Source organism: Patiria miniata, unplaced genomic scaffold (genome assembly GCF_015706575.1).
Source record: "Patiria miniata isolate m_02_andy unplaced genomic scaffold, ASM1570657v1 HiC_scaffold_3, whole genome shotgun sequence".
Lineage (NCBI taxonomy): Eukaryota > Metazoa > Echinodermata > Asteroidea > Valvatida > Asterinidae > Patiria > Patiria miniata.
This window is the reverse complement of record NW_024037069.1, coordinates 34,115,725-34,139,399: the sequence shown is the minus strand read 5'-3', so window position 1 is coordinate 34,139,399 and position 23,675 is coordinate 34,115,725. Positions and strand designations below refer to the sequence as shown.

At 39.6% G+C, this 23,675-nt stretch overlaps 2 protein-coding genes across 2 annotated transcripts; both read right to left on the bottom strand.

The window, feature by feature from the left end:
• Nucleotides 1–1,100: 1,100 nt before the first annotated feature.
• LOC119736743 (angiopoietin-1 receptor-like) lies at nt 1,101–13,091 on the bottom strand. Its single transcript, XM_038210755.1, has 20 exons — nt 12,970–13,091; nt 11,409–11,698; nt 10,946–11,245; nt 10,423–10,640; nt 8,588–8,657; nt 8,347–8,450; nt 7,768–7,972; nt 7,021–7,120; nt 6,428–6,669; nt 5,934–5,969; nt 5,667–5,836; nt 5,125–5,353; nt 4,482–4,589; nt 3,629–3,813; nt 3,238–3,351; nt 2,946–3,016; nt 2,241–2,281; nt 1,975–2,071; nt 1,577–1,682; nt 1,101–1,333 (listed from the first exon to the last, which is right to left on the bottom strand). Exons 1-20 carry the CDS (start codon nt 13,089–13,091, stop codon nt 1,271–1,273), a joined length of 2,871 nt encoding a protein of 956 aa, XP_038066683.1. The 3' UTR covers nt 1,101–1,270.
• A 2,159-nt stretch (nt 13,092–15,250) lies between these two features.
• Nucleotides 15,251–20,196, bottom strand: LOC119736742. The gene is made up of 5 exons (XM_038210754.1): nt 20,184–20,196; nt 19,388–19,519; nt 18,281–18,367; nt 17,173–17,335; nt 15,251–15,311 (listed from the first exon to the last, which is right to left on the bottom strand). Exons 1-5 carry the CDS (start codon nt 20,194–20,196, stop codon nt 15,251–15,253), a joined length of 456 nt encoding a protein of 151 aa, XP_038066682.1.
• Nucleotides 20,197–23,675: the final 3,479 nt, after the last annotated feature.

The window sequence follows — 23,675 nt, the reverse complement described above, 5'->3', positions numbered from 1 at the left end:
GTTTGTATGGTCAGTCATGATTTTTCAAAAAAGGCGTCAAACTATAGGGAAAAAATAAAGGAATTAGATAGAATACTAAATTAAATATGACGACATAACACAGTCTTTAATGTCACAGAGCAAAGACCGATCAATCTGAACAATTACGATCCTCAAAAACCTCATGATCTTTTGGACTACAAATATTTGCGAAGATTGAGAATGTTGAAATTACATTTATACAACTGTGGACAATAAATTTCGAAAATTCGCTATTAAACGTGCGTTAAGCCTCGAGAATCTTTTTGAAAAAAAAAAGAAAAATTTGAAAACATTGAAACATTTCAAGAAATTTTGTTTAATAACAGCTGATTAGTAGATAAAAAGATTGTCAGTAATTGAACATTACGATTTTTTTTTTTATCATCTAGTCTTAATGTTAATCTGAGTAGATAATGTTGATGACACATCATTTGACAATAACAATAAGTAAAACTGCATTGGGCCACACAAATATGCCACTGATCTGCTGTCTTCAATACGATATCAACAAACTTTTACAAAGAATAAAGAAGCTTGACTAATGTGTCCAAAATATTTTGCAAGTTTTTGTTTTGACAAAAACTCTATCAGTACCAACAGCTACCTAAGGAGTAGATTATTCAGTATTACATTCATATTGAAAATAACAAAATGGTTTGTACATACACCATTGTTAATCAAAGTAGATAATGTTGATATCACTTTATTTTACAATACAAAATATCCCCGCGTTACACAAAAAGTTGAATAGTTCAGGCGTCAACTACACACAGTACATCGGTATTTCATGGTAAATCCTCGCTATACAATGCAACTGTTGATTTAATGGCAATAATTTAGAAGTGAATTATACACAATACATCGGTACGTCCTCGCTATACAATATTACATTTTGAAACATGGTCTTTTACGAAAGCTTTCTTAGATTTTCAACAATACTCTAACCAGCCTACTACAGTTTTTAACATAATGTAAATGCTTACTCTTAACCGAGTTGCAAATTTGATAATAAATGTAAAAATGTCTAGTAAGTCTTGTTCCAAATAGTTAAGAGGCTAAATCCTGAATGAATTAAGATCCACTGAGTACAAGGACATAAGATGATTAAAATATTCTACTTGACATTGTTACCAAATAAAAGTCTGCGTTAATGCTAACACTCAAATCCGACACTGAAAACAATCGGGAAAAATGCTGAACCACTTTCGAAGATGATGCATTACAGCGTATCAAAAGATATTGACGTCATCTAGTTGTCATCAAACTCATGCTTGATGATGAAGTTCTCGTAGACAGTCGGTGACAACACAACCTTCAACAAATCAAAAATATTGCATTGCCTTACTGTTCAAAGTAATGAACGAAACAAAATCTGTATATTATCAAAGAAAACACGGTTCACTTTAATGTTCTGAGAGAATAGCCAAACAAATACATAATAATTGCCATTTGCATCCGTCGTACATTTCGGTAACAGAAGATATCTAATATTTATGACATCCGTAACCTGAAAAGTGTTCATGAAATTTGATTTTCAAGTCGGCATGATGCTTACATTTTCATACGATTTGGAGTTCATTTTCTCGAGAGCTTGGTAGAGTACTTTGAAGGTTGGACGCTCACTTGGCACCTCATGCCAGCACTTCAACATCAGGTTGTAACTGAATCCATACAAATACAAAGAAAATTAAAATGAGAGTCCAAGCGAGGGTCTAAATTAACACCTTTAACAGTTACCTAAGTATGTCTTAACGTCTTATTTCTGTGTATTCGCTGCCCCAGAAAACTTCTGAAAATTGTCTGTTCACTTGAAATTGTTGCTTTTTTACAATAAATGCTTACCTATCATTATCGCAACTATGGTTTTTGAAAGGTTTATATTCGAATAATTCAGTGAATGTTAATTCAAATCTGCAGTCATACTGCTGAAGGAGACTATTATTATTTACTTACATTTCATCAGTGCAGTTTTCCGGCTTGGGCATGCGGTATCCATCCAGCAGTCTTTCGGCCAGTGACTTGCTTTCAATACCAGGATATGGAGTGGACCCTAAAAACATTAATCAACTAATAGTTAAAAGTTTGATTCATTAGTACCGAAGTGTTCGTATTAGCAGCTATCTTAAAGCCCAGCTTACAATAAGCCAATGGAAACTAAATTTCTGTATTTTTATGATGCGGACAATAAATTTCTAATCTAATCTAATCTAATAACTTACCGTATGTTGCTATCTCCCACAGCAAGATACCAAATGACCACCTACAAGATTAACAGAGGACGAACAGATGATTCTTAAATATGAAAATGGTAATACAGAACGATATAATTGTATTATATCAATTATTAAACTCATATGCAACTAGAAATCACTCAGAGAGAGCAAACTTCCGCCAAGGCCAAATCTAATCGATTTGTACTTGTACCAAGGGCCCCCCTTAAACATTGTTTCAGGCAAATCCGCCCATTCTTTTTTTTAGTTATCTTGTTAACAGACACACCAACAAACTGACCAACCAACAAACCAGCCATATCCGATGAAAACATAACCTCCTTGGCGGAGGAAATTATATAAAGTTTATATGGTTTTTGCTTTGTAATTTTTAAGACAAATGAACAAAGTCTTGTAGCCTATATTTGAGCACGGCAAAGCACAAATGCAAGTTTTATTAAATACTATGTTTCAAAAGCAAGTAACAGTGTGAGAATCAAATTCTGTGACAAAATTATGTTGCACTAAAATCAAACGAACAAAATGCACAAATTACAAATGATGGACGGTACCTTTAATAGCAATACGACAGAAACTCCTTTTTGCTCGACTTATTTTGGACAAATGACCGAAATGCTTGTACCTTATTTGTGTGATCTAAAATAACTGCGTGAGAACCAAATTATGTGACGAAAGTATGTTGCTTTTGCTTACACATCACTCTTGGACTTGTAGACACGACGCGTCAAAGATTCGATGGCCAACCAGCGAACGGGAATCCTGGTCTACAATCAAAAGAACACCCGAAATGTATGATTGGTATACATCGTCTTTCTTGAGTACTTGATTGACACCAAACAACACCGAGACGATTGTTTTTTTGTGTAATTCTTTAGATGGTTTGTTACAATGTTCACCAAAAGGAATTAAGTTATTTCTTTCGTATTGATTAGTCATTATCATTTAAGTTAACCCCTTAAAGATGATTCTACATTTTGCACATTACCGAGGATTTCTGAACGTAGATGTCCTCCCCTCGTGAAAGGCCGAAATCAGACACTTTGGCGGTCAGGTCGTCGGCCAGAAGTATGTTCCTTGCAGCCAAGTCACGGTGGATAATCTATAAAAAGGACAAGTATTTCAATCGACCATTTGCAATTATCTAACAATTAAGTGACATCCAGAACATTCACTGCAAGCCTCAAGCAAACATTCACCTGTCACTACACTAGCCTATGCAAGTCTTTGCAAGTTATATTAACTGTAGAAACGATTAAAAAATAACGTTCTTTCAAAAAATCCCTCGAAAAATGCTGAAAGTGATCAGAGTCACGACAGAGCTGTGGTATTCAAACTAACACATACAAAAGTTTAAAATAAGGGAATATACACTTTACCCCTGTCTTGGACAGATGATCCATCCCCTTGGCAACGTCTGTGCCAAATTTCAACAAGTTTGAAGAAGTCAGCGGAGATGCTCCGTCAGTTGAGTCGCCAGCTCCTTTCTGCTTCGGGCGAATGCTCCTCAGATAATCACGAAGATTGCCGTTGGGAAGAAACTCCAGTGCCACATAGAGAATGCCTTTGATAAGAAAAACAATTACAAGGGTTTTTTCTTTTGAAATAGCCTCGCTTCATGATGTGATTCTGCGAAAGGTTATCAAAATTGAGATTGACAAAATTCCGGTTGTCCAATTCACTTTGCCTTTTTACCTAAAAGTATGTCTACGTGTCCATTTCTTAACAGTTGTTATTAACGTTTAAGCTCTATCAAAGCTAGAACAACTAGGATTAGTTGTCGTTTCTCGAACAAATTAGCTTACCTTGCAATAAATTACAAGACAATGGTTTTGAACTTGCCTTCATAATGTGATTCTACGTAGGGTAACCCAAATTCAGATTGACAAAAGTCCGGTCGGCCAATTAACGTACGCTTTTCACCTAAAAGTATGTCCTCTTGACTGGTTTCAAACAGTGCAAAATGTTGATCGTGTGTGTTTTCGACGTTTAAGCTATATCGAAGTTGTAGAATAACCGGTATTAGTTGTCTTTAATGATACGATTATGATGTAGTTTGAACTTTAAAAGGTACAATTTCCGTTGATAACATTAATGTTGAAGACATTGTATTCGAGTAGCTTTACTTGTTCAATTATGGCCTGCCAAACGCCCATTCTTGAATTGTGGAAAGTATTTACAAAATGTCAAACATTTGGTTGTCTTTTGGTATAAAAATCATGATTAGTTTACCTTCTTGAAAACATGCGGCAAGGAGACGTACAACATTAGGGTGTGGTTTGATTCCCACCATTGTCTGCAACTCTGCCTTGAAGTCCGCAGCAGCATCAGAGGTGCTGTCTGTATATAGAAAAAGGAAACAAATATCAGTCCTAAGATTTCTTTGAAACATTTATTCCCCGCTGACTGCCCAAATATTTTACAGTTCATTATTTGGTAATTCTATTTTTTTTAAATGAGTATGTTACAGTGTGATGCAAAACACCGTATATATTTAAAGACAAATGAAAATACAGTATACCGACAAACAAGGAAGTCGAATCGTCAAAACTTGATTGATGAACAACACAGGGTTTGCCAAGCTGGAACCTAAAGCCTTGATTTAGGACATTATCTGAACTTCAGTCAGTCATTCACTCAGTCTGTGGTTGCACAACGCACACAGTTTTATGCTATTGATTCAGCATGGCTATTCCTTGAAGTCTCTTCATGCATCTGTTAGGCGTTATCGTTGTTGCAGGGTAATTGGGTCCATAGCTCTGATCACATGTGGCATTCAGTGAGTCACTGAGTGAGTCAGTCGGTGAGTACGTCAGGAAGTAAGAGAACACAGTGCTGGCACTCTGGGACCAGGAATGATCATGGGTACAGTTACCTTTGAGAGATTTGATGGCTGCTTTGGTGACCTGGCCTCTGATCTTCACGCCTCCTGCCCGTACCTCGCCAAAGTTACCCTTACCAAGAATCTCATCATCGATGATCAAATTCTCCCATTTGATTTCCAGTTTCCTGGCCCAGACGGGAAGCCCAACATCTTCATATATATCGCCATCGGGGTTGACAGCTCTTGGTGGGTAGTTTTCGTAGGTTGTGGGTTTGGCAACCTAGGAAATAAATTAAAAAAAGGTCAAAGAAATCCTTATAAAGGTGAAAGCTGCACAATCAATAATGAAATAAGTTTTGACAATGATTGAAAGTAAGTGAAACACATTTTGTTGAAGTCAATTAGCTCAAATGACAGAAGAAATATTTTGGTTGTTTTAGTTTCGCAATAACACTGTACACATCAAGCATCAGAGCCTACACATTAACTCATCCAATAAACAGTCCTAGTTTTGTACCTTACAGTTCATAACTAGATCAAACAAATTATCACATGAAAAAATTACCAAATTGCATGCTATGAGAGTCACTTACCAGTTCCATAGGTCTAGGCACTATTAGAGAACTGTTTGAAGCATTCTGACGATTTCGTCTCCTCCACACCACACACCCGACGAAAATAATTAGGACGAAACCAACCACTATCGCACTAAACACGGCAGCAGCAATAATGATTCCGTTGCCACTCGCTGATGGTTTTTGCACTAAAAACAAATTCAGAAGTTTTAGTCAAGTGAGTTATTTCCACAGCACCTTTACCGTATTTTGCTGTTCTGTAATAAATTCTTCATATATACGTACCAATGACTGTCAGTGGCTCTGAATATGTTACGGCGGCTTCCTGCAGAACGACAATGTGACTCAAAGTGAGGGATACGAAGAACATTGTAAGACGACATTATAGGTAACTCAAGAACATGAAACAAACTGGTTTCACTAATTTTGTAAGAAACATCGGGAACATGAAATGGGAAAATAAATCACTTCTGTTAAGAGTATTTTAAACATAAAAACGGTTATTCAAAATGCTAACATCGCCGTGTTGTTATGAGTGGACTTTTCATGAACTCAATAAACCTCTGTACTGATGACGTGCACTTTGTTTACTTGTGCGTGTTTCTATTGGGCTACGAAAGCTTCGTCCCTACTAGAATAAGAGAATAGAATTATAATAAGAGACACGCCTAATGCGACCCTCCAGCAAAGCCAATAATTTAACACTCGTTGATATTTTTTACGGGCAAAACATTAGTATGTTTTTTGGAAATTTTCAGGCAAAACATTGTTATGGAAACTCACAGTTTCGTTGCCTTTGGTAACAGACCCAACACGGATGTTGTATACAGCATCTCGCTGCAGCGGTGCGTTCCGGTAGCCACCATACATCTTGGAGTCTCCAACTACGAATTCAGCAGGAAGGCTATTCTTAGGAAATTTAGCTGCAATGTAACCGTCACCCAGGTCCTCAGAACGTCTCGTAACTTCTCTTTTGGTCACAGACAATGTACCAGTCTTCTTAACCTGAATAACGTATGATCTGTAATAAAATTTAATAATACAAATTTAACTGAAAAAAACATGATTTTTAATGTAGCATATGATGTTGTCGAATACATGTATTACATTTTAAACAGTTACCTTATACCATAACATATCGAAATGTGCATGCCTCAAATGGAAATTAAGCATTGCAGGTGAATGATGCAACTTAAGACAATTAACGATCGTAACGAGGATCAGGTTTAAAAAATCCATGATAAGCAAATTTAAACACGTCGGCTAACTAGAGCCCATTTATATTTTGCTATAATAGGTTTTTGTGTTGAAAGTATATCTATAATCGAAGGGTCTTTTTTTCTAAACAAAAGGGTTGTTTTTGTTTACTTACTCAATGTACACAGCAGACTTTGGAGCTGCCAAACTGATTGTGACTGTCATGTCTGTTGTTCTCTCTTGAATTGGAGTGGGTTTGGGTGGAGCAGGTGGATCTGTTGAAATTAAAAGTTTGCGGTTTCTCATTTAATGTCCTTGTCATTTAGTTTCAGATGGGTGAATATACAATAAATATAAAGTAATTTATTTTGCGATAAAAAACAAGAAATTAAGTTGAATTTTCTGTATTTTATCACAAAATATTTTCTATATTTAAAAAGTGGAAACAGTCGGACATTGTTGTTGTTTTCTCTGTCTTTGAAAAACGAGTAGACTTAAAGTCAGTTCTCAAGACACACAGAGGAATCAGTCATTTTTTGCACCGGTGGTTTTTGAAAAGTATTCTATACGCCTGTTTTCATCTGATGATCGATTGAAATTTATAAATACTAAGTGACACAGACATCATACATGATTGTGGCTTTGTATACACCAGTCAAGTTCTTAGAGTTCCTGTCAAGATTTCGTTCTGAGGCGATATCTGTTTCTCTTGATGCAAAAAAACCGAACTTTACCTAACCTTTCCGTTATGTACTACATAGGCCAAACAAGAAAATCTTTCACTGTAATCGCCAAAGGGTGCATTTCGAAGCAGATTTTTTAACCCCACCTTCGTGGCAGTCGTCTTGATCATCAGACGTATCGCACAGGTTTAACACATATTGACAATCAGTAATTAAAATTAAAACGAAAATAGTTTTACCCATCATCGGCTTTGAGTAAACCTCCAAAATTCGGTGCTCAGTTCCTGTAAACATTTCGTTCTTCGCCAACACCCTAAACTCGTATTTAGTACCAGGTTCCAGGTTGGTTATTGTGGAGGTTGAATTCTGAGCTTCCTTAGTTTCGTATGTGTCCCCTGCCGTGAAGTCTGGTCGATAAGGCCTCTCCAAGATACGGTACTCTACCTAACAAAAGAACATTTAAGACTATAGATTGAGAGCTTGATTTCTTTATAATCCCATTATTTATGGATGCCGGTTTAACCAAAGGGAGAGGGACCTTTCAGATTAACTCCAGATGTCGAGACGTAATACACAAAATGCTCACACCTCCACTTCAGGAACTTGGATTTTAGCCCCCGAACTCTGTGTGTTTTCCTTTTTGTCTTCTGAAAGTTCGATAACAGGGCAATACGTTTTTAAGCGAATTGTTTAATTCCATACAATTTCGAAAGGGTACATATATTTATTTCTCAAATGTATCCAGGGTTGCCAATATTCACCACTCAGTGGCCTTCCATAGGGCCCTGACATTGATAAAAATGGCAATAACAACATACTATGTAACCAGTGACTCCTCCAGGTTGCAGGGGTGGGATCCAGGTTAAAGTGATTGACGTCTCTGTCCTCACTGTGACATTTAGATCCTGAACAGGTCCAGGAACTAAAGAAAAGAAAGATCACATAATGATGATATATTTTATATGATGGTCACATCTTTTATGGAATACCAAGCGACCATGGAAACTACATGTTAATTTGTTATGAATACAATGGGAATGATTGTCTACGATTGTCTACCTCCGGTTACTGTTGTTGCTTCGATAGGTTCACTCCAAGGGCCGGGACCATCAGACGTCACAGCTTGCACCTGCAACATTAGTGTTAAAACCCTACAATTTTATTTTAGGTTCAAAACATCAGACAGAATTGTTTAAAATCACTTGAATTCTGGAAGAGCACAATTTATGTTTTGCTGATTTGGAAATAGATCGCGAATAATGTATGCAAACATAAACATTCATATTATTTATTGTGTCAATATGTCGTTAACTGATGGATATTAACGAAACTGTGGGAAAGACATAAAGAATAAAAGGAAGTGATTTCATGTTAAGACCTGAAATTGGTATGTTACACCGGCTGCAAGGCCCGTGGCACGATGCATCAGCGCCACCACATTCATGTCAGTCTGCATGGTTCCCATGTCTCCACTCCTCCAGTAGCGAACATTGTAGTGCCTGATGCGTCCATTCGCTGGATCTGGTTCACTCCAGCTCAGGATTACAGAAGCGTTACCCTCTAACTGAATACGAACATCTAAGGGAACGGTTGGTGCTGTTGAAATACAAGTCAATATAAAATTACATTTATTGTGCGTTAAGTCGCTACATAATTTAATAGCGTACATATGCGTTTAGAGGATTGCAATTATAGGTAGGAGTCGAACTGGATTGTGAAAACAGGTTTAGTCGGAGAAGAATTTTAGAAGATTTGCACATGTGAAACAAAGCACACACACAAAACGAAGTTAGTTTACCAGCTTGCAGTGTCGTTGCTTCGATAGGTTCGCTCCAAGGACCAGCACCGGGGGACGTCACAGCTTGCACCTGAAAAACAAAATACCATTATTTTTGCAGGTAGTCTATTAATATTTAATCCTACAAACGACAATGATTAAATGACCCGTGCTCCTCAAGCACAACGATGAGCTATCCTGTATTTGCTTTGAGAAAAAAAAATTAGGTGAGCGTTATGTTTAATACCTGTGAATTCCAATGTATCGATTATTTCAATCAGGCAGTTCGTCTACCTTGAAATATTTGGAATAATTAATGGAATCTTTCAGTGTGGAAAATATGTTAGTTTCGTCAAAGAGAATCATGAAGTACTTGTACAGTGATTGTAGTTTATTCCATCTGATAAAATAAACAGAGACCTGAAATCTGTATGTTACAAAGGCAGCAAGGCCCGTGATACGATACATCATCCCCATCACATTGGTGTCAGTCTGCATGGTTTCCGTGTCCCCACTCCTCCAGTAGCGAACATTGTAGTGCGTGATGCGTCCATTCGATGGATCTGGTTCACTCCAGCTCAGAATGATAGAAGCGCTATCCACTGGCTGGGAACGAACATCTAAGGGAACTGTTGGCGCTGTTGGAAGTACACACAAAAAATATCACATTTAGTGTGCGTTTATGTTCAAGTTATTAAATTTGAGTTTAGACGATTGCACAAGGGTATGAATCAAACTGAGTTACATAAAAGGTTTGGACACAAGAACAAAGAAGTTAGTTCACCGGCTTGCTGTGTTGTTGCATCGATTTCTACACTCCAAGGGCCAGCACCTGCAGACGTCACAGCTTGCACCTGAAAAACAAAACAAAACTGTATTACTTAATGCAATTCCTATCCTTCAGACGAAAATGATTAACATGACATGTGCTCCTCAAGCACAAAGATCAGTTATACTTCATTAGCTTCGAAAAATAAAGTTAAGTGTAAAATAACTTTATGTGAATTTCAATGTATCGATTATGCCATGCAATAATTGAGATCATCAATACAACTGTCCGTTGTATTCATGACGTATAATGATATAGTTTATTCCATTTGATAAAGTGAATAGAGACCTGGAATGTGTATGTTACAAAGGCAGCAAGTCCCGTGACACGATGCATCATCCCCATCACATCGGAGTCAGTCTGCGTGGTTCCCATGTCTCCACGCCTCCAGTAGCGAACATTGTAGTGCGTGATGCGTCCATTTGGTGGATCTGGTTGATTCCAACCCAGACTGACAGACATGTCATCTGCCGACTGCACGTGAAAATTGCGGGGAACTGTGGGCTCTGTTGAAATTGAACACGAAACAAATATTGTATTTGTTCTTGCAACTGATTTAATATATCGGTACCGTGCAATACGAAACAATCAACCAATAATGAGTGCGTTTTGGAATAAAACTTCAGTGGTTTAAATGAATTTCCTTTATTTCCGGCGTTTTTGTCTGTTTTGTTCGAGCGGTTATTTGTGTATAGAATCCATAAACAACTGCAGGACATCCGCATCAAAATTAGAATCAAACCTAATTGAGAAGGAGAAGATGGAGATAGGGAAATGAGTTTGAGGAAGAACAACAGAAACCATATATTACCTGCTTCTTGTGTTGTTGATGTTACAACCGCACTGTACGGTCCAGTCCCATCATTAGTCCTTGCAGCAACTTGAAAACTGTAAGAAGTATAGGGAGTAAGTCCACCTATTGTAACTGCTCCACCAGACAGACTAGCTGTAGTCTGGCCAGTCATTGGTGCAACGCCACTTGTACTTAGCCTATAGTCGTATCCTGTGATGACACCACCTCGGCTTCCACATGCTGGGAGGCTCCAGGAGAAGGCTAGGCTGCGTTGGGCTTGAGACCCAGGTGTCACAATAGTGGGTGGTCCAGTCGGTGCTGTAGTAGAAAATAATGAACCAGAAGGTAAAAATATTGCATTTGGATGTACTGAGGTAAAACAATTTCTAGCAATTAAAAGCAATTTGGTTTCATAGTACTTAAGTTACAGTACAATTTAAAAAAGGAAATGGGCTAAAGAGTAACGTAAAGTGTACTTTACCTGATGATGTGGTTGTGAAGATGCCTGTTTGTATTGGTCCGTATGCACCATTTACATAAGCCTTGATTTGTACAGTGTACTGAGAAAATGGTAGCAGGCCATACAGTGTAGCCGTGTTTCCCTGACACATATTGCAGGGAGTGATATACGTCGGAGGATCGATGCTTTCACAATGATCCCTGTTGGTCAGGGCATACTCCATGTAGTAATAATTAGCACAGGGCACTGTAGACCAGCTGACTGTCATACTTGTAGCATCGACATTTGTTGGCGTTACTATAGTGAGGTACCTTAGTGAAAAAATCGTGACACAGTGGACAAAAGCACCATTTTTTCACCAAAGCATCTCCATGGTATACCTTTTCGAAAAAAAGACGGACGCAAAATATTGGATGATGGGAAGGGCATGTATGACGTCATTATGACGTCATCAGCTAATTATTACATGAAATATATATAAATTGATAATTTCTTCTGAACTACAACCATCACAACAACAAAAGTCGCATCAAATAAAAGGGAACAACAAGATCTTTCATTTGAGTGGTATGTCAGGAGCGTGGAATGTAGTAAAGGGTGGTTTTTGGGGCCAAAAAGCACCTTTTTGGTAAAAAAACCCCAGATTTTTGGCTTAAATCATGTATTTTTGTTTGGCACCTTGTTTAACATGCAAATCGTATTTGTTATTGTGAGATTTTGTTTTTAAGTCAGACAAAAAGGTTCAAATTCTTTGCCAAAAGAGTTTTTGCAATTGATTATTATTTTTTATAATTGATTATTAGTATCTTAAATGCTTACACTTGTTCCTTAGATAGGTGGAAAAACTGCAGTTACCGTAAGGAAAGTTATCACCATTTTAGGGTATGGGCCAAAATGGGACTTAAGATTTCCTGTCTTACCTTGATAAGGCCCAAAAAATAGTTCTGCTTCCCATTACATGGCATTTGAAAACAGAGTTGGTAGGTAAGGATTTTTTTGTTTGTGTACAATCATATATGGAGGCGTCTGCGCTTAGTCAAGGGTGAAAGGGAGAAATTGATTGTTTTGGGGTTTTTTTTCTCATTTTTCCCATAAAACAAATTAGGGTAGGGCCTGTCAGAATAGGGTAGGTAGGGAAACCGGAAGCAGAACAGTTTACTATCATTTTTTTTGGGCCTAATACATAGTTTAGTTGCCAGCAAATAGATGGTGTGCATTACTTTTATCAATGCATGTCCAGTTTGAGGAGACTTTTGAATCAAGACCTCCAACAAATCATGCATAGGCCTACGTTCTTTTTATATATCGAAAGTAAAAAAGCTTAAACTGTTGTGCAACAGCCCACAAATAAAAGCTTACCACTTTGTATTCATTATGTTGAAATTGATTTTAGAAACCAATGCATTTAGTGGTGAGACTCCTTTTTTGCGTCTCAAAGTGCCTGAAAATGTAAAGTTGTCGTGGAATCGCACATAAACAATTAGAATAAGTCAGGAGTAAGCCTAATCCATTTGGGGTCAAATCGGTTAGGATGTGCTGGGATGAAATGGAGAAATGAGCAGCCCTATCTCCACTGAAGTACCCCATTGCATAGCACAGCGTCTCAACATTATCATCTTCCAATAAAACTCTAAGGACCAGTTCTACGAGGAACTCAACACCACCATCAGAGGTATCCCTGTCGTAGAACAACTGTACCTCCATGGCGAATTCAACGCCCGAGTGGGATCTGACCACAACTCCTGGCCCAGCTGCATCACTCACGTTGGCGTTGGCAAGCTAACTGAGAACGGGCAGAGGCTGCAGAAGCACCTCAGATCCCGTCACTGGCTTCAGCTTCATCTCATCATCACAGGAAGACCCTCACGAAACTGCGTTCTCATCACACGCAGCGCTGACTGTAATACAGACCACTCCCAAATAAACAGATCCACCGCTCAAGGCAAAAAAGACGCCCATACTTCAAACATCGCAAGGGCGGATCCAGGGGGGGGGGGGGGGCCAAAGGGGGCCATGGCTCCCCCAAAAACGAAACCAATTTTTTTTTTTTTTTATGTGACATCGCAATAAAGGCAGGCAATGAGTACACCACCATCTTTTCCTCAAAAAACATTGGTTAAAGTGGTCAGAAATTGCCTCAGATCGCACCACAGAGCATCTAGAATCCAAAAAATTTTCGGGGCCCTTACGGGCCCCGAACCCCACGCCGTAATTTTTTTGACCCACTTTTTGGGGGAACCAAATTTTTTTTTTGGCCCCCCCAAAATTGTGTTCTGGATCCGCCCTTGACATCGCCAGGACGTCAATCCCAGATCTGTGCAACACGAGGAATCTCCCTCCTCGATATCGTTAAGAAGGCCTTCGCCCTTGTAGTGTCGAACAGATCGCAGCTGCGAGCTGAGTGCATATACCCTGAGAGGCAGTGCGGTTTCAGAGCTGAAAGATTAAAGATCGACATTATCTTCTCCATTGTCTTCGACTTACGGCAGCTCCAGGAGAAGTGCCGAGAGCAGCGACGACCGATGTACTGACCACCGGCCTTGCCGATGAAGGCCTTCGACCTTCGTCAGTAGAAAAGGCCTCTTCAGGCTACTGCAGAAGATTTGATGTCTCCAAGTCATCAAAACATTCAACTCCATTACCTTATCAGCATCGGACATATGATGTGCACAACAGCTGAACACCGCCGAACACTGGATGTGATCTGTCCGGATCATCTCTAGCAACATGTCTGCAACTAGGTTAACACAAACTCGAGAGCAAATACCTTACCAGTTCGTTGATGCGTCACAAATACGGAGACAATTGGAGAAACCAACCCTCCCAAGGAAGGCATATAATGTTTCCGGAATCATGTGCCATGGTTCGATACACCTTATGGGTATACCAGCAGAATGACTGGCAACGTGAGAAGTTCCAAGTGGTCATTGTGCCAGGACCAGCTATCAATGGGCTCCCTACTATACGAGCCGCACGTACCCTACGAGCCGCACCCTACACTTGGTCAAAACCTACACTGGCACACTGCCCCCAAAGCCTCAGGCCCCCACAGGAACCAAAGGGCTGACCACTACCACTCCGGTGAGAGACACACAAGACCTGAAGGACCGGCTCCCAAAGCAGTTTGATACTTTCGACGACTTAGATACGCGCTCTCCTACACTTCAAGCCAGATACTCAGTCCCACATAAATCCGCCACATAGGTGCAGCTTTCATGCCAAACCAAAACCGCAGACCAAGCTGAAAAAGACTGAGAAAGGCTGGGTCATACGAAAAGTCTCCCATCACACGGACGGGTGCAGCTCTATCACAGCAACTGCCAAAAAGACGGCCCGTTCAGGATGTGTCCGGATCCCAAGCAGCTAAGCACATAATGTTTTCTAAAGATCCCCACTCTTGAGGAGCTCAAGCCAGAATTTGCACTGGAAAGGTTCTCCTCCAAGCTAGACGTCAAAAGCAGAGTATTGGTCTGCTCACCTAGGGCAGTCTAAAAAACTAACAACATACAATTTGGTTGTTAACAGCTTTCGTCGCCCATTCATCGGCTTATCAGTAAGCCAAGATAATGGTCCCAAAAAATATTGATGGCAAAATAAGCTAGATGCCTTGATGCATTGGAACAATCACCGGGACGACATTGCAGTGTTCGGTCTCCCTTGAAGAGCATGACGAGCGGCCGAATGTCTCATCGCCCTGATGGAAACTGCTGGTTCCTTAGCATAGTCAACAATGTCTCACACTACACCCCAAATTGCGCAGACAAAGTTGCTCCCTTCAGCGATCTTCTTCGAAAAGATGTACCATTTCTCTGGGAAGAGGACCATCAAGCTTCTTTTACAACCCTTAAACACTCCATCTGAACTCAGTCCTGGCTACGATTCTCCGACACACAGGTATAGAAACAATCCTCAAAGTAGATGCATCTGAAAGAGGATTGGGCAACACCCAGGAAGGTAAACCCATCGCATTTTCCTCGAAGAGCCTATAGATCCTCTTCCCAGAGCAAATTCTCGAATATCGAGAGGGAAGCTGTGGCACTGCTGCAACTTCATTCGGCTCCAACTTCATTGTTGTCACTGACCATTAAAACCATTGGTTACGATCTGGCGCAAAATCCTAGCCAGAACACCACACCGCTTGCAGCGTCTTAAGCTACAAGGATACAACTTCGACGATGTCTACAAACCTGGTGCTATGATGGTGATCGCAGATGCACCCGGCAGATTGCCCAACCCCTCCAAGCTCGACAACGAGACATGTGATGAATCTGTAACTGAGATCCACTGGAATGGGCACCCGACTGTAACTTATGTTACATTTTTTTGTCCACCTATCTTTGGAATAAGTTTAAACATTTAAGATACCAATAATCAATTACGAAAACTCTTTTGGCATAGTATTTGAACCATTCTCTCTGACTTAAGAACCAAAACTCACAATACCACTTACGGTTTGCATGTTAAAACAAGGTGCCAAAATGATTACCCCAAATCCATGATTTAAGCACCAATTTTGTTTTTGTTTTACCAAAAAGGGTACTTTTGGGCAAAAAACCCACCCTGTACTACATTCCATCCCACTGACATACCACTCAAATGAAAGATCTTGTTGTTCCCTTTAATTTGATACCACATTTGTTGTTGTAATACTTATCGTTCTGAGGATATTATCAATTTATATGTTTTTCAAGTGTACGCATTTAAGATACTAATAATCAATTACAAAAAAATAATAATCAATTGCAAAAACTCTTTTGGCATAGAATTTGAACCTTTTCCTCTGACTTCAAAACAAAATCTCACAATAACACATACGGTTTGCATGTTAAACAAGGTGCCAAACAAAAATACATGAATTTAGCCAAAAATCAGGGTTTTTTTTACCAAAAAAGTGCTTTTTGGCCCCCAAAACCACCCTTTACTACATTCCACACCCCTGACATACCACTCAAATGAAAGATCTTGTTGTTCCCTTTTATTTGATGCGACTTTTGTTGTTGTGATGGTTGTAGTTCAGAAGATATTATCAATTTATATATATTTCATGTAATAATTAGCTGATGACGTCATAATGACGTCATACATGCCCTTCCCATCATCCAATTTTTTGCGTCCGTCTTTTTTTCGATAAGGTATACCATGGAGATGCTTTGGTAAAAAAATGGTGCTTTTGTCCACCGTGTCACGATCCTTGGCATTTTTGTCACTAAGGTACCTCACTACTATGGAAAGAACAGATATTAGGTAGCTGACTTTCAAACTATTAGAGCCACAGTTGTTTGCATCTTCTAAGGCCAAAAATGCACGTGATTACTTTATACGAGTACATAAAAGTACTTGTGAAAATCAGTGACCAGGAAATGTTACATTGTAAGTAGATAGGTTTAAAGCTAGTGGTTAAAGCAGGCACGCCCATTAAGTCGTCTCATATTTTAGGTGAGCAATCTTTGCTGATTCTATTCATTAGCTCCCGATTAGAATCTCGATGGAAACGCAACCAATGAAAATCCTGTATAAGACTACCACTCTGCATGGAATTTGCCTCCTATCAACCATTTTTCAAACCGATATTTTGTTTTCTTTTTGTGACCGTTAGGTTTATCAGTGAAAATGTGGCCGAGACTGTTTGTTATATCACCAGCGTGGCGGAGATGGAAATGTTGTATTGTCGGTCATCATGATGCTAAGATTATTTATTCGTCATCAAAAAGTTTTTCTCTTACTGCTTGTAATGATGTCGTCTGTGCTAATCCTGACTTCAGCCAGTTGAAGGCAAGTCCCTGACAATTCCACACTAACGTATCGAGCAGAGATGGCCGGATTCGATGTAAAAGGAATCGTTGCTCCGTTGGTTGCCTGGGTACTTGTGACTGTTCCTATCCGTGTGTTCTGTGAGAAATCTGATGGATCCAAACCAGCCCGCACTACAGCACCGTTCAGTCGCCCACCTGCAATGAAATATCATCGGTATACTAACTCTTGCATAACACCATCTCTTGTTAGAATGGTAATCGGGGCTGTTTATGAAGCATTACATTTACAACGTTAACTTAATTTAATATTAATAATTGTTTTCCTGAAAGTTAAATTTCAATTATAAGCAGCTGCAAAACGTCACCCGGCTGGCGGAGGCTTCGTTTTTGGTACATGCATATCTGATAATGAATCCGACTCAAACTTTCACCGATGCATTAAAGCAAATGGCGTTTCTCTCCCTAACTGTGATTGAATGTTTAGACCTATAATAACAAACCGTTGTAAAAGTGTATTCCATTATTTCTTTTCATACACTGCGTTTCTGAATTTTTTTTTACTTGGAAATATTTGATTTCAAAATACCTTTGCATATTTATAAAATGTTTTAACTACAGTTATCTTTGAGGTCTGTGTTGTGGTTAGTATGACCTCTTGTTCATTCAATGAATTAACATAAAAACACATGTCGAGAATGGCTGCTGAATGCAGTCAGTACTTAGCACTGCAAAATTACCGCTGTAGCTTTAATTATTTTCCCTTCAATGAATAGCCAACAATTAAGATTTTGTTGCGTTGATGTGATAGAGAAGAAATGCCTATCTGACTGAAGAACACGAATAATGTGTAAGTCAAATCTTAATTCTAGACTACTGGAGGACTCCATACTTTGAAGATTCGGCTGTTCAAATTTCTTTACTCTAGTTTAAGGTAATAAACTAACGAATGCAGTCAAATTATTTTTTCCCGATATCACCATATGTATACAAGAATAAATTGTGACAAACAGGAAATTGCGGTAACGTTATGAAACAGCTTTCCTCAAAATACAGAACTGATCTTAAAATGAATGCCGTACCAAGAGAATATTCTCTAATCTTTTCTTTTGCTTGCTACTGCACACGCATTAATAGACTTACCGAGTTCATTTCTGTTGACTATAGTGATTCTTGTGAAGCAGTACGTATCCCCCAGGTCAACTCTCCACCATTGGTTTCCCGTGCACACTGGCGAAAATTGAATTCATAAACAAAGATAGTAATGCAGCAACGCTTCCTCAAAATTAGTTGCATCTTTTATGTGAATATGGATAAGTCATCAAATTTATGGTTTAGCATGCATAAATGTGGATACAGGCTAGGCGGAATATCAGTTGCGATTATTTGAAACGATTTCAACATTTAGACAGATTTGCATGAGACGAATGAAACGATTGACTTGTGCACATATTGTCAGGTATGTGCACAAGGTTGAACTTCACATGTTCTTCTCATGTCCAGGCGCGGATCGGGGGGGGGGGTTGGACGTAAAAAAATAGCTCTGTCAACAAAAGAAATATCACTAGAAATTTATGAAAAAAAAATGCTACCCCCCCCTCTCTGACACCCAACATTTCATTCTGGTAATAATGTCCGCCTTTGCACAAAATACGGACAGAGCCAGCTTGGTTAGGGGGTTTATGTACACTATTCTGGGATATAATGTTAATAATCGTCGGATTTGAACAGCGCCCCCATTGAAAATATGGCACAAGCGCCCCCCCCCATCCTCCTCCCCCACCTATTGATTTTCGGAGGCCAAGTGTCCGGAGAAAAGCCTGTCTACATTTCGGATTTTTGTTTGCCGAAGACCCCCCCCCCTGCGAAAATTCCTGGATCCGCCCCTGATGTCTCGCTATTTATGCAATTCCAACGCGTCTTATTTCAGACCAGGTTATTGGCTCGAGTTTAAAATTACCGTCTACCATAATGTTCAATTTTTCTACAGTAAAACATAAGAAGGCCTATAATGAAGGAATTATTAATACTATACCTAAGACACCTTCTCATGATATACATGTTCAATCTACTACGTCGTCTTAAAAATAGTTGAATTATTTCAGTGGATCGGAATCGCAATAAATCCTGCTTCGATCAATTCAAAATATTTAAATTATGTGGAACGATTTCAAATCGTTGCCTTCAAGGGTTTGATGTACGGGCCTGATATATTCGTGTATATTTTTTTAAAATTTGGAAAATCCATACGAGTGTGTGAAAATGTTGCGGTATCTCCGTCTAATGCTCTGTCTGCAGTTAGAGGTATACCGAGATCAGTATCATAGTAGTCGCTACTCTGTGTGGCCGTCTTGCCTCGCAGATCCAGATCAACGGATAAACCTATCATCAAACAATAAAAAAACACGGACATTGTATTTAACACAGAGATGAAAAGAGTATTCATCGTCACTTCATTAGTTCTATGATTCCGGAACATGAGAGTTTGGCAAAACCCACATATAGTGAAAGGCCGGATGGGAAATCACGTTTCAAAAGTCCAACCGTTTCCTTAACACTTTCCACCGCATGTTTACAATAAGTAAAAACAGAAATAGCACTGTTTTACTATCAAAACTGTTCAACTAAAACAGGGGGAAACAAATGTGAAGATACAGCATACTTTTCAGTGTTCAATGTTCAATTTATTAAACCTCCGTTCTTGTATGTCGAAGCGAGTATAACATGATTAAAAAAAAAACCAAGAGTGCAACCCTGTTTTTATTTTAATGATTTGATTCACGATGGGAAAAGCAGGGATGTTTTTTTAAGTAAATTTATTTTGTCATACCTATGATTCGACAGATTGTTTCAAATAATTAAGCCAAACAATTGTGAGGAATGTGATATCGGTTGTAGTTATATTTTGCCTAAGTTGGCAAAGAACTTTCTTTTACCAAATTCAATTAAAGTCGCGATTTCCACATACTATATAGATTGGTGCGATATACATCAAGACACATTTATTTATATCATTTCCGGGTTGTAAATGTAGGTGTATATTTACCTGTGTGCAGCATGGTACAAGCCCACAAAAACATTGGGACTAGCAGAAGACATTTTGCCGATGAACCCATGGTGTCATTTGTACAGCAACAATATTTCGTTTTTATACTAAATGGGTAACTTTTGGATCACAAGTCGAAACACGAAAATCGCCATGTTCCGCGCAGAATAGAGAGTAAACTGGTTTCCTTCACAAACGTCACAGACGAAATACATGCGCAGCCGTGAATAAGTGAAGCGTGTAAAGGTCACGTGTAGATTGAACTTGTGGGAGAACAACAATTCATGTAGACGTGAATGCTGTCTGAAAAGTAGAAAGGAAGCCGTGAATATGAAATGAGTTCATTTTTCAGTCAACCATATCAAGCGGGGCTGTATGCCAAACCACACACTGGCCAAGAATTCGCTTCCTCGTTGAATAATTGATAGTCGCGTATAATATAAATAATCTTCATACTATCTGACTTTTATTTCCTTAAGGAACATGAACATTAACAATAATTATAGAACTCTGAATTGAACTTTTCATAGGAATTAATGATATATACCAGGAAAAAAAGACAAACTGAATAATTAGACAGCTTTTTAAAAACGAATGTCCGATCAATTCTTGATCGAAAGTGAGCCAATGGGGAAAGAAAATTATTATGGGTTTTACTAAAATTCTAGCTTTTAAAATCTAAACAGAAAGATGGACAGTTGTTTAAGAATTTTTAAATTAAAAGACAAGAATTACCTCGAGGAATATGTGAGTGTGCGTGTGTGGGTGGGTTGGTGTTCGGGGGGGGGGGGGGGTTCGGAAATCATAATAAATTTAAAACTGCTGTATCATCTGCTGAACATCCACATTTCTGCAAAACTTGATCAGGACGTGCATGAAAAGTCTGTGCTCGGTGAAGATGGATATTTCTGCTTGAGTTGTGTGTTGTCCTTGTAAGAACGGGTTTGCTTGAATTTACGAACAGTGAGATTTAACTTGTGCATGAAATTTGCTGCATTCAGTTATCATGGAGAAATGTTGACACAAAAATCAGGTCGAATATATTTCCTTCCAGATGCAGGACTTGCGTGTGGTTAGTATCATTGGTTAGAGGCTGTACACTTTATACGGCCAAACAAAAAAGTATCTGGTTTCTGGTATGCGCGCGCGTCGCCGTAGCCATGCGCGTCGGCAAAATGAAAGTTTTTTTTTCAATGAAAAATGATGTTTCAAAACCGCCAAACTCACTGGTTTGACTGGAATCCTGCTTCTGCACAATTTTAACGTGTTTTTAGATGGGGTTATGATCGAGAATAAGCTTTATGTGGCCTCTCTGGTCTCCCATAATATTTGCACTTAGTTTAGTCGGGCACCATTTCAGTCATCAGCCGACATTTGAAGCAAATAAAACAGAAAAAAAAGCCGCGTCGCCGCACCACTTTTTGGGCAAGCTCCATACCAGAAACCGAAGACTTTTTTTGGGGGCCTAAAGCACACGTCACTTAATTCCAGTCTATTGTCCCAACCCGTTCTTATACAGAGCAGTCACAATGCCGGGGAATTCCCCTTTCAGTCCCACACTCGGCACGCAAAAGTCTCAGGGTCATCATAGACGTTTTCAGTCTATACTTCTGGAGCGGGACACGTCATTTTTTTCGGCACGTAGGCTACATGTTGAAATATCCAGATTTGTTTTTACAGATTTGTTTCCTGGTCGTGATGTAGCTCGAATGGTAGTCTTGGTTCAAGCGGTGAGCTTACACAGGGGTGCCGTTGGGTTCCGAAGCCATTGCCCTAGCAAAGGCCTCTTTTTCGTGCATTCAGGTCGCGTGTGCACATTGTCTGTGCCGACCATTGTTCACGTGCCGCCCAAAAAGTATCTTATTAGACTTCAAAAGAAAGTAAAGGTCATTGATAGAGAGCTGTTGGGACGAGCAAAGTCTCAATTTGTGCGCCCTCACATGACAAGTTCAAACCAGCTCTCACAAGCTATAGGCTATATTCGGTGCACCCACTGCTGATAATCGCTCCCTGTTTTCACAAAATATTTTAAAGGAAAAGTATACTTCGCAGTGCCGTTTCCACGGTCGGTGGCACCGACGGATCCAGGAATTTTCGTTGGGGGGTTTTCATCAGCCAAAAAATCTGAAAATGCACACAGGTTTGTTTTCTCCGGACACGTACTTGGCCTCCGTAAAATAAAAAAAAATGGTGGGGGGGGGGGGGGCGCTGTTCAAATTTGACGATTATTGAACCTAGATTACAGAAAGGTGTGAGAGCTGTTTTTTTTTTTTTTACTTTCAACCCCCCCCCCGGATCCGCGCCTGGGTGCCCGTACATTTTCGTATACGCAAGTAGTTTGCGCATGGTGTATGCAGTGGCGTCACCAGACTTTTCAGTCTGGGGGGGGGGGGGCACAGGGGGGGCACCAGCATATGATGGGGGGGGGCACTTAGGTGGATACGGATCGCCGTCTTGGGGCAGGGGTCTAAGGGGAGGGGTGCCTGGGGGAGGGGTCTAAGGGTCTAAGGGGAGGGGGTACCCCCTCCCCTTTTGAAAATTTTCGCATACGGAGGATGGGCTAGATGCAAAATGGTGCCACATTTGATGCTAAATTTCGATCTGAAGATATCTCCAGAAATTACTATTTTTGAGGTAATGATTTTAACAACGCGCAGAATTTTGCAGAGGATAGGGGGGGGCACCAGCATTTGTTGGGGGGGGGGGCACTTGGAGGGGGGGGCACTAGGTTTTCCAGGGTGGGGGGGGGCACGTGCCCCCCTGCGCCCCCCCCCCCCCCCCCCCCCCCCCCCCCCTTGGCGACGCCACTGGGTGTATGACCCTTGCGTCGGTAAAACAAAATCTACCCAATAAGAACGCATACAGATGAAGTCACCAAAAATATAATCCCCGATTTCCCCTAAAAGAAGTCACCACTCTAACACGGGTCCAAAATAACCGCCCGTAGCTTTCATGAAAATTAAGAGGGCGCTATTTATTGGATACGCAGGCCTACAACTTTGCGATAGAGGGCGACGTTACTTCCAACAAGAACACAGTTTGCACATACTGGAACCGTTGACAAAAATATATCAAACTTAATGACCGATGAAATGAATTTGTGATTGGAGAATTTCATTCCTTCCCTAAACCCATTATTCTTGCGTTATGCCATTCCCATTAATCAACGAATGGTGTGCGATTTATTCACAGTATAAAATGTATGGTTGTGAAATGTACGGAAGCAAAACTGTTGGCATTCAGATTTTTTTAAAATTTGTTATCAACTACAAATAATGGAGCCGTGTACGCAAATTGATCTCACACTGTCACTGAACGTAAGGGGCTATTTTCCACTTTTTTCTTGTCAATCATTGTTTTTCGGAAAAAAAGGCGTCGAATATAGAACAATTCAAAGGATTTCAACATAATCAACATAACGACATGTTGTCATCTCATAACAAAGACTAACAAATCTGAAAAAAATATGATTCTTATAAAAACGCTGGCCCC

What these genes read in the sequence shown, in the direction of transcription:
- LOC119736742 (XM_038210754.1), bottom strand. An exon ending in CGCAACATTTTCACACACTC is followed by an intron (nt 18,368 to 19,387) that starts GTATGGATTTTC and finishes AATTTTCGCCAG; the next exon opens with TGTGCACGGGAAACCAATGG. An exon ending in CGATACGTTAGTGTGGAATT is followed by an intron (nt 15,312 to 17,172) that starts GTCAGGGACTTG and finishes ATCCTCTTTCAG; the next exon opens with ATGCATCTACTTTGAGGATT.
- LOC119736743 (XM_038210755.1), bottom strand. Translation starts at nt 13,091, where the DNA reads ATGGAGGTACAGTTGTTCTACGACAGGGATACCTCTGATGGTGGTGTT. An exon ending in TTGTAACATACACATTCCAG is followed by an intron (nt 8,658 to 10,422) that starts GTCTCTATTCAC and finishes CTAATGTTGCAG; the next exon opens with GTGCAAGCTGTGACGTCTGA. An exon ending in TGCCGCATGTTTTCAAGAAG is followed by an intron (nt 3,814 to 4,481) that starts GTAAACTAATCA and finishes TTCTTATCAAAG; the next exon opens with GCATTCTCTATGTGGCACTG.